This window comes from Psammomys obesus, unplaced genomic scaffold (assembly GCF_907164565.1).
Source record: "Psammomys obesus unplaced genomic scaffold, mPsaObe1.curated_primary_1811, whole genome shotgun sequence".
In the NCBI taxonomy this organism is placed as follows: Eukaryota; Metazoa; Chordata; class Mammalia; order Rodentia; family Muridae; genus Psammomys; species Psammomys obesus.
The window spans coordinates 5,914,036-5,924,261 of record NW_026596234.1 but is presented as its reverse complement, the minus strand read 5'-3'; the positions used below and the strand labels follow the sequence as shown (position 1 = coordinate 5,924,261).

Here is a 10,226-nt window from a genome sequence, read left to right as displayed (position 1 = left end):
GTTCGTCTGTCTTCTCCGATGGGCCTGTTGGAAGCAGTCTCAAAATCCAGTAGTTCTCAGGGTGGAGGGGGGAGACTCAGTGGAAATGAGCTCACCAGGCAGAAGAACCCAAGTTCAGATTCCCAGATCCACTAAAAAAACCAGCACATGTCTAGAATCCTAGCCCAAGGGGGGTAGGAGGTGGGCAGAGATGGGAGGATCCTTAGAGCATGGTGGTTGGCCAGGCTAGCTGAGCCAGTGAGCCCCAGATTCTGTGAGAGACCCTGTCTCAAAAAAGTGAGGTGGGGCGCCTCCGGAGACACGGAGGTGGATCTCTGGCCTCCACACACACGTGAGGATTTTCTCCCCCTTTCTGGTAAATTCCAGGCAAGTGATGTTCGGTGACACACACACTCGGTCGTCGGAAGGATGTGGGACCGAGTGAGTCTCACAGGGTCTCTCTGCTACAGCTCAACGGAGCACCTGACCTGCTGTCTCCTAGGTGTCACCTCACATCAGAAGGGACACCCCAACGAAGTGTCAGACAGACACTCTGCTTCTCCCTCTGGGCCCTCCTCCTCCTTCCCTTTTCTCAGAGTGTGGGTGAGAAGCTCAGAGGTGGTGAGGGGGTTTTTGTTGTGCTCTCGGAAACTTTTCTTTCCCTTTCTTTTTTCCTAAACATAATGTAATTTTTTTTTTTTTTTGACGATGGAAAATAAGCATTCTCAGTCCAGAGGATAGGAAGACCCCTCTGCTCTGCTTTGCGTTCCTGTACAAACCGTCCCCAAGGTTAGCTTCCGCATAAGGATATATAGTGAACTCTGTTGGAGACCTCATCCAGGGAACTCCACATTTCCCACACGTCAAGTGACTGGCCACGCACATAGCATATGCATTCGCTTACATTTTTATTCAGTGTTAGGGTTTGTAGTTGATGTTGGGGAAGTGCATCTGTACCATGGTTTGGGGGTAGAGAGCGAATGACACCTTTGTAGAGTGGGTTCTTTCCTTTATGTTGGTTTCAGGGCTCACACTAACACCATCAGCCTTGCACAGGAAACAGCTTCACCCACGGAGCCGTCTCACTGGCCAGAGCAGTCTTATCTTTTTATTTTATTATATTCATGTATATGTGTTTATATGTATATATATATGAGCGCTTTGCTTATGTACATGTATGCACAGCACAAATGAGCCCGGTGCCCATGGAGGTTAAAGGAGAGTCTTGGATCCCCTGGAAATGGAGTCACAAATGTTTGTGAGCCACCGTGTGGGTACTCAGGATTAAACCTGGGTCCTCTGGAAGAGCAGCGATTACCCTTAACTGAAGAACCATCACTCCAGCCCTTTGGTGTTTTGGTTTTTGTTGTTGTTGTTTTAAGTGTAGTTTCTACGCAGCCATCCTTTTGTGGGCCTCAGAAGGGAAGTGTGAGTCGTTCACCTTCCCTAAAAAGTAAGAATTCTTGAAAATAAGCCATGGAATCTGTGAGACAGAAGGCTGAAACGATCATGTTTCAAAACTGTAGTTCAAAAGAGGCCTGTGGTCACCCTGCTGCCTTGGCCCTTCCACACTGCAGGGATTGCCATTGTCCGGGGCACTCTCTCCTTTGCTGTCTCCTGCTATGATCTCACTATGTGTTAGATCCCTCCAGTGCCCCTGGTTTCAGTGGAAGCTGTTGCATGACTTCTCTGTCCCCAGCTTTAAAGTCTTTTATTTTAGAAGCAGAGGAGTCTGGAGACAGGGAAGTTTGTGAAAGATAAAACAAGCAGGAAACAGGAGTGGACACTATCATGCTGGCTGATCCCTGATTTGGAAAGAGGGAAGGAAGAAGAGAAGGGTCTAAAATAGCAGGACACTCTATTAGCAGGGACTTTGGGGGATCCTGACTTGGGCAAAGGAGCTCACACCCAGTGGCTGATGGCCTTCACCTTCCAAGAGAAGCAGGGCAGGCCTTTAAACCAGCTGTGGGCTGGCTGTGCAGCACACCGCTTGCCTTGACCCTTTAGTGATGCTTTTCTTGTTATTTGCTGTTATTACTGTGTGCATGTATGTGTGATGTGTACAATGTTTGTATGTGCGTGTGAAGGTCAGAGAGCTTCTATGAAGTCAGTTCAGTACTCTCCTTCCACTTTTTTGTATGCCTTGGGGATCAAGCTCGGGCCAGCGTCACCGGCTGAGCCATCTCAACGGTCTGCTAGTTCACTTTTTTTCTTTTCTCTGGCTTGGTCCTTTGACAAGCAAAGTGACTCTTCAAAGTTGGCCTGTGCGTGCCACAGTCCCCACCTCACAGCTGCTGCCCTCAAAGAACCATTTCCTGCCTATACCCTACCTGCCCTCTCCATGTTTCAGTGTTGCTTCAGTGCTGGGGTGCAAGCCAGGGCCTTGCAGGTGCCAGGCAGCTCCTACCAGAGAGGCACACTCCCAGACCATGGCCATTCTTAAACCAGCTTGTTGTAGATTTGAACTCATTTAGCAAGTTAGACTTAAGCCGAGGGGGCAGGCTGTGGAGATGTGACAGTGACAGCCTCCAGGGTGACAGGATCTGAACCCCGATGCACTGTCTCTGCTAGGTGGCCTCGGGCACAGAGTCCTCCAAGCTCCGCTGGTGTTAAGTGCCTCAGAACTCTCATAATGAGGGCCCCCTTCCCCAGGTCTGACACTTGACTTTCTGCAGCTTTGTATCTTCCATAAACTGGAAAAATAAAAATCAAAAGCACGGCGGATGGACAGGCGGACTTTCGTCATACAGGGACTGTGCCCACCCAGCCTGCAGAAGAGGTTCAGGCTCCGACACAGGGAAAATGAAGGTGCCAGGACGGAGCTGTGGCTGCAGCTGGTCTTGCTTAGAGCCAGGACAGGACACTACCCCGTTTCCTCCGGCTTCTGCTGAAAGTAGGATGGTGTGGGCCTGTCAACTCTTCCGGCACGAGCCTCCTGCCCCTGCTTGTTATCTTCCCTGCCTTCTTCGAGGCCCTCTGCCAGTGGATCCAGCACTGCCCCCCAGCTTTTCACTGCAGCCAGGGGAAAGCAGACTCAACCCATTTTTTTGGGAGGGGGGCGCATCATTAGCCTATTTGCCTCGAACTCCTTACAGTCCACTTTCCCCCTCGCCACAGAATACAAATAGTAGCCACGGCAGAAATCAAAGTCCTGGTGACTGTGTGTGGCCACCCAGCTGCTTGCTCTCCACTTCTTCTAACTCCTCCACTCACCCACCCTCACACCCTTGCCTGGGGCTTCCCACACTTCTCTTCCTCTGCTGACAGGCCCTCTCAACACTCTATCTGACTAAGTTCTCACCCCCCCCCCCATACCCATTGTTCCAGGAGACTTTCCCTAAGCCCTGTCCTACCACAACTTCCCCATAGAAGGTATGGCTTCTTAAAATTCCCCATATTTTCTTTTCCATCATGCTCAAGAAGCCTCTTGTCTGCGTCTGTGGATGAGACGTTTAGTTCTGTGGAGTCTGAATACAAACCAGCCTTATCCATAAGAAGGTACATTACAAAGATCAGAAACTGTCATGTTTACCATGGTGTCTTCAGAGAGCCCCTGACAGGGGTACATTCATATTTGTATATGTTCTGATGGGTAACTGGATGGATGGATGGATGGATGGATGAATGGATGGATAAACGGACGGACGGATGGATGGACCGACAGATGTCTCCAACTGTAGTGCAGATCAGCCTCCTCCTCCAGCTGAATAGGGTTTACACACTGATTCTTGTGGGTGCACAGGGTCTCCTCTGCAATGAGGTCACCCCTGTTCTTTGTCTTCATGGCCCTAAGCTCCTCCTGCTTTTGCCTTCCAAATGCCTGTTCCTCTCTTTTTGTTTTTCTGACTGTTTCATGGAGTTGAGGATGTGCAAAGGTGGCCATGGAGACTTCTATCTGAGGGTGAGGTCAGACGAAGGGTGGGGAGGAAGCCTGCCAGCAAAGGAAGAGACACGTGTGAGGTTCCAGGGAGGGCTTGAGGATGTGTGAACACGGGAGTTAGAGGAACTGAAAAGTGACCAGTTGTCTGGGTGGCCATACAGTTCTCCCACACTAGGCCTGGTGACATACATCTGTAGCCCCAGAATTTAGGAGGTAGACAAAGGAGGATCAGAAGTTCAGCTATTTAGGGAATCTAAACCAGTGTGGGCCATATAAGATCCTGTCTCAAAACTGTAGGGACTTCTAGAGATGACTTCGAGGTTAAGAGCACTGGTTGTTCTCCAGTAGGACCAGGGTTTAATTCCCAGAACCCAAATAGTAGCTCACAGCTGTCTGTAACTCCAGTTACAGGAAGATACAATGTCCTCCTCTGGTTTCCTAGGGTACCAGGCATGCACACGGTGCAAAGATCTACGTGTAGGTAAAAACACGCATATACATAAAATAAAAACAAAAATGAGAGTAAAGAATAAACCAAGGATTATCTAAAACAAGCAATCAAAACAAACAAACAAACAAACAAAAAAAACCCCAAAAAACATAAAACTCAATCTAGCAAGAAAGGAACAGACATGATATTTGTGTACATATATATAATGATATATTATAATAAATATATGTAATAGAAAAACACCTTTGGGCTAGTGAGAAGACTCAATGGGTAAAAGGTGTTAAGGGGACCTGCTGCCATCCTCTTGACCTGAGTTCTATCTGGAGAACACACTGCAGAAAGAACTAACTCGAGAACATTGTCCTCTGATCTCCACATGCGTGCTCTGGTGCACATGCCACCACACACACGCACATATATGCACACAAAGCAAAACATGTCTATGTTTTAAAGTAAGAACACGTCTCCTGTTGTGCATGAAATCTAGCTGCCTGTGTGCCCGTAAGCAGAGATAGACGTGTGTCATTTAAATGTCCCTGCCAATGTTGCCAAATTAACACGCTATTAAAGAACAGCTTGTGAGCCACCCTCAGTGACCGCTGGACGGCTGTCAGGTTCTGTAGCTGTGCCTGTTGACTGCTTCCATATGCTGGTTTCCAAAGGACTGAGCATGATGGTGCCAGGAGCTGGGTGTACAGAGATGACTTACTGCTGCCATCACACCAGGAGCTGCTGTGGTGTCTCCTCTCCCTACAAGACAACTGGCCATGACTTGCCCCACCGGGTTCTTCCCGAGGGCCTTCATGTGGGATCAACCCTGCATCTAGGGAGGCAGCCTTTGCAGAGGTGACCCTTCAGTTGAACACCAGTCATGCAAATTGGTGGGGAAAGAGTGTTCTGGGTGTATGGAACGGTGAGGGAAAGGTTCCAAGCTTTCAAGAAACAGTATTGTTGGAAGACCATCAATGAGGGCAGGAGCGGTATGCCTGAGGGCTGACCATGGGGGACTCAGAGCCACCCACAGAGCTAAGCTGGTATCCTAGGTGCACTTGTGAGCAATTCGAGTTTTTGGACAGGCTTAGGTGTACGTGTGTGTGTGTGTGTGTGTGTGTGTGTGTGTGTGTGTGTGTAATATTATTTCCCCTGCAGACTAAGAAGGGATTTGTGAGGAGTGGGTCAAAATAGATGGGAAGAGATCCATGGAGCCAGTGATTAGATCTCCCTGCTCCCCATCTCTTGACCTGTACAATGGAGACAAGACAGCCCTTGGGGGCTTGTGATATAAAATGTCTGAGCACCCAACTCAAATAGCGTCTCATTCCACATAATTCAGCCTGTTCCAAGAATTCCCACCTGGGCTTCATTGCTCTTCTGGCACTGTTACTGCTGGCGGCTCATTTTGACCTTTTGAGACAAGGCCAGGACTCCCTTAACCTCCTAGTTCGCCTGCTTCCCCCGCCCAATGCTGGAATTGGTTCCAGGCATGGCCACCTTGCCCAGTGTTTTATTCCTCTTGTGTAACAACTTTCATTATCTCTGCTATTAAAATTTGGTGACCTAGGCCAGGAGATTTTTGTTATGTTTGTTGCTTACCTAGCACGCCTGAAGCTCTGGGTTTCATCTCCAGCACTGCAATTAATTATAATAATTGATTGCTCGAAGTATCCAAAGACACTCTGCGCTATTTATAAAGGGACACGTGCTGTGACAGAGTTAGAGATTACTCTGCTTTTGAAGATGGGGCCAGGCAGCAAGCAGTCAGTTGGAGGAAACCATATCTCAGGAAGGAGGCAGCTGCTAGGGATCCAGCACAGCTGTGGGTTCCTGCTTGGATGAGCCTAAGGACCCATTGTTCTCTGTAAACACCCCTGCCTCCCCGAGTGTCCAGACCCGGAAGAAGCCACTGCTGTCTGGACAGTGTGGCTCAGCTGCTTTCAACAACTGCTCCCTGGCTGCATGGTTCACTGTGGCAGGCCTCCCTTCAAAAATGCTCTAAACAGATTTCACAAGAATGTGAAAGCTGGCTTTTTATTTTCCCAAAATAGATAGTTAAGTTATAATTTTCTGTCCTCTCTCTCTTTTTTTTCCCTCCTCCCATTGAGACAGGGTCTTCATAGCCCATGTCTGAAATTTACATTATAGCCCAAGGTGGCTTTAAATTAACAGTAATCCTTCTGCCTCAGCCCCCTGAGTAATAGGATTACTAATAAGTAGCTTTCAGTGAGGTAAAATTGTGAATCTCCAGCAGATATAAAGTAAGTTGCCAGGCACGGTGGCTTGCTCAGACACACTATCCCTGCACTCGAGGATGGAGACAGGAGGATGGGATGTTTAAGGTCAGCCTGGACTGCAGAGAAGCAATGTTTAAAAAATCAAACAGAAACTAGAAAGTATCTTGTCGATTCACTAAGTCTGAACCTTTGGCCAACACACCAGGAGAGTCTATAATCCTACCATTTAGCATATCAACCCAGCTGGTTCCTGTGAAACCATGATGTCACATTCCAGAGTGGTGTCCCTGTATCTTCTGGTCCCCTCCGAGAGTGAGCATTCTTTCTAAATATTGCTTAAAGTGTCAGCACGGTATCACAGAAAGGCCCCTCATCTCCCACTTTAGACATAACTAGGTGCCCTCCTCTGGCTTTTTTTCCTCCTAAAAACTCATCAGTCCCTACAGCATGTGGTTCTGCCCTGTCCATCACAAAACCAACAAATGGCTAATGTGGACCCTGAGAACACATTAGCTGAGAGGGAGGCGGGTTGTTGTCCTCTGTTACATATGAACATGGACACGGGAAGATCCTAAACGGGCTGGAAGAACCAGTTTGGTTTGCAGAGATTTTTTTTTTTTTCAAGAAATAGCACTCAAGAAGAGTTTAGAAGAATGTATGGTATTTCAGCAGATATAAAATAAGTTGCCAGCCAGTTAAAAGGCTGCTTGAATGTCCGGGGGTAGAAGGAAGAGCATATGGACAGGACTTCAGCACTCAGAGTGATCATGGAAGGCTGGTGAGGAAGTGTGGGAGATAGAAAATTCACAAAGGGCTTGGAAGGTTCTGGACCTTAAGGATACCTAGGCACTGAAGGATAGTTAAGGGGAGTGACACAATCGAAATTGGTGTTTCTAAAAACTCAAGCGCAGGGGTCAGTGGCATATGGCAGCAGTGTTTGATAAATATTTGCCGAACTTGACGAACTTGACGGAAGATGTGTTAACACACGAGGAGAGCAGTCAGAGTCCAGGAGTACTAAGCCAGTTCTCTGCTTTACAACTTAATGTTGGAAAGTCCCTGGGTTTGTGGTTTACCGTGGGGGACAAGGGAAATCTCTGCAGGCATGCTATGACTCCACAAGACTCATTACCTGTCTAGGAGAATAAAATTTGAGGTAGGGTGAGCAGGGAGGTTAGCCACTCCCCTAGATGAATAGAAGCCACCCACTCACTGGGCAGTTTGGAGAGTCTGAGCGTTTCCAAGAATAGGTAAGGAGCGCCTCGAAGGGCTGCAGGGACGGCTCAGCAACGAAGAGAGCTTGCTGCTCTTCCAGAGCGTCTGAGTTTGGTTTCTAGCACCATGTTAGACGCTTACACCTGTCTGCTGCCTCTTTGATCACCCTCAAGCACTTCAAACAACACCCCCATACACACACACACACACACACACACACACACACACACACACACACAAACACACACACGAGAAAAAATTTTTGTAAAGCATTTCAAGTGTTAAACAAGCATGTCCCAGACATAAAAAAAAAAAAAAAAAAAAGGAGTCCTAGGCAGGCTTTCCCAGTGGGAATGATCAAAACCTTGCCACAGTGCTGCCATCTTTCTCACTGTGTGCCAACCACAGGTGAGCAAGCACTCTGCCACTGAGCTACATTCCTAGCTGTTTACTGTTTTTTGAGGCAGGGCTCACTAGGTTGTCCAGGCAGATCTTGAACTCTCAATCCTCCTGCCTCAGCTTGCCAAGTGCTGGAACTGCAGGTGTGAGCCACCAGCTAACAAACATCCCTCAAGCTTCTCCTCTATGTTTGGGCCTGAGGCTGGTTGCTGGGAACAGAGTAATAGAGTAAAAAAAAAAAAAAAAAAAAATCTATTTATCCCATATATGTGTATAGATACATATGCATGCAAAACCATTCAATTCTAGTAATAAACCCATTCATAGGAATTACTATTATTCTCATTTTATCCATAAGGAAACTGAGGTTCAGACAGGGTAAGTATTGTGCTCAAGGGCGCACAGCTAAGAATTTCAAGCCAAAGGTGGTATACATGGGGCTTTGACACAGCTGTGTGTCATCATGCAGCTGGAAAACACATAACTACAAGGGCCATAGCCTTCACAGATTTTTAAAAGGGCTTATTAGGGCTACTTACTTTGCATTTGGAGGTGTAGGCATTGCCTCCCAGAGGATATGGCATCACCAGAACCCTGGAGGATAGGAAGGATAAGTCAGGTAAAGGGCAGATCCAGAGCCTCCAAGGGAGGGGCATAAAGGCAGCTTAGGGGCTTGTGCTGCAGTTTCTTGGTGGCCTGGTGCAGCCACGGGCAACAACTGTAACAGCACATTCTCTCCTCCAGACCCTGTTGGCCAGGGCGCTTTATGACAACCACCCTGATTGCTCCGACGAGCTGGCTTTCTCCAGAGGGGACATCCTGACCATTGTGGATCAAAATGTGCCAGAAAGCGAGGGCTGGTGGAAGTGTCTGCTTCATGGGAGGCAAGGCCTGGCTCCCGCCAACCGCCTCCAAGTCCTCAAAGAGATCCCTGGAGACAGACCCTGTCCTCTGCTCCTGAGAAGCCTGGACACAGATCTCACCAGCTCAGAGGCGTCTTACCCAGTGCCTAACTTGTCCTGCCCCCAGCCCCCGGGTCCTGTGTATGAGCCGATGAAGAGTTGGGTGGAGGGCCTGCCACAGCCGGCTACTGCCCAACTCTATGAATTGCCTGACTCACCTTCCAGTGCCAGGATCATCTGTGAAAAGACTCCGAGCTTCCCCAAACAGGTGAGTGTGTCTCCAGATGAAAGCATGGGTAAAGGGTACGGGAATACCCAGGGGCTTCAAGACACCCCAGTCATTGCCATTTATCAGACCAAATGTACACAACAGGACCCCAGAGCCCTACTGACTAAGGCCTTGCTCCATTTCAGTCACACTCCCAGCAGCCTTGTGACTGCCCAGCTCACCAAGACTGACCAACCCCATGGAGGTGTGTGCAGGAGCGTGTTGGCTATTCATGGGAGCCCACATCACGGAGAGCGTTAGAGACAAGAGAGACAAATGATGGGTTAATTCACACAAGACCTGCATGGGCCTTCACCCAGGCAACTGACCTGTAAAATTGCTGCAGAAACACACAAGAGGACAGATAGACATCAGAGAGGCTGGGGAGTCGCCACGTTGGCGCAAGGGAAAACCCACAAGTCTCCCAAGTGTTCGTGTGGGAGAGTGTTGGTTACAGACACTTTGAAAGGTATTGTCCCCCCCCTCCTTTACTTATTCACTGGGGAGCAGAGCATGCCTGGGCCACTGCACACGTGTGCAAACAGATGGCAGGTTCAGGAGCTGTTTCTTTTCTTCCTTCCACATGCAGGTCCCAGGAACAGGCTTGGTGACAAGTGCATTCATCTGCTGATCTATCCCTACTACACCTCCAAAACCTACCCCAGAAAACCATCTTTTGTTTCTGTCATCTCAGGGCAAACCACTACACAGGGATAAGAAATGGGGTGTTTCTATGTGGTTGGCCTAAAAAGCAAGACAGAATCTTTTAACCAAAGACTAGGGGGAAAAAAACCATCAAAACTCTCTCTCTCTCTCTCTCTCTCTCTCTCTCTCTCTCTCTCTCTCTCTGTGTGTGTGTGTGTGTGTGTGTGTGTGTGTGTGTGTGTGTGTGTGTGTGTGT

The 10,226-nt window shown here is 48.4% G+C and overlaps 1 protein-coding gene across 1 annotated transcript in view; it reads left to right on the top strand.

Annotated features, from left to right (window-relative positions):
• Positions 1 to 3,844: 3,844 nt before the first annotated feature.
• The window catches only part of Cass4 (Cas scaffold protein family member 4), a 20,844-nt gene continuing 14,462 nt past the window's right edge, over positions 3,845 to 10,226 (top strand). Inside the window, exons 1-2 of the mRNA XM_055595922.1 lie at positions 3,845 to 3,880; positions 8,900 to 9,325. Coding sequence (XP_055451897.1) covers positions 3,845 to 3,880; positions 8,900 to 9,325 — 462 coding nt within the window. The remainder of the gene's footprint in view (positions 3,881 to 8,899; positions 9,326 to 10,226) is intronic.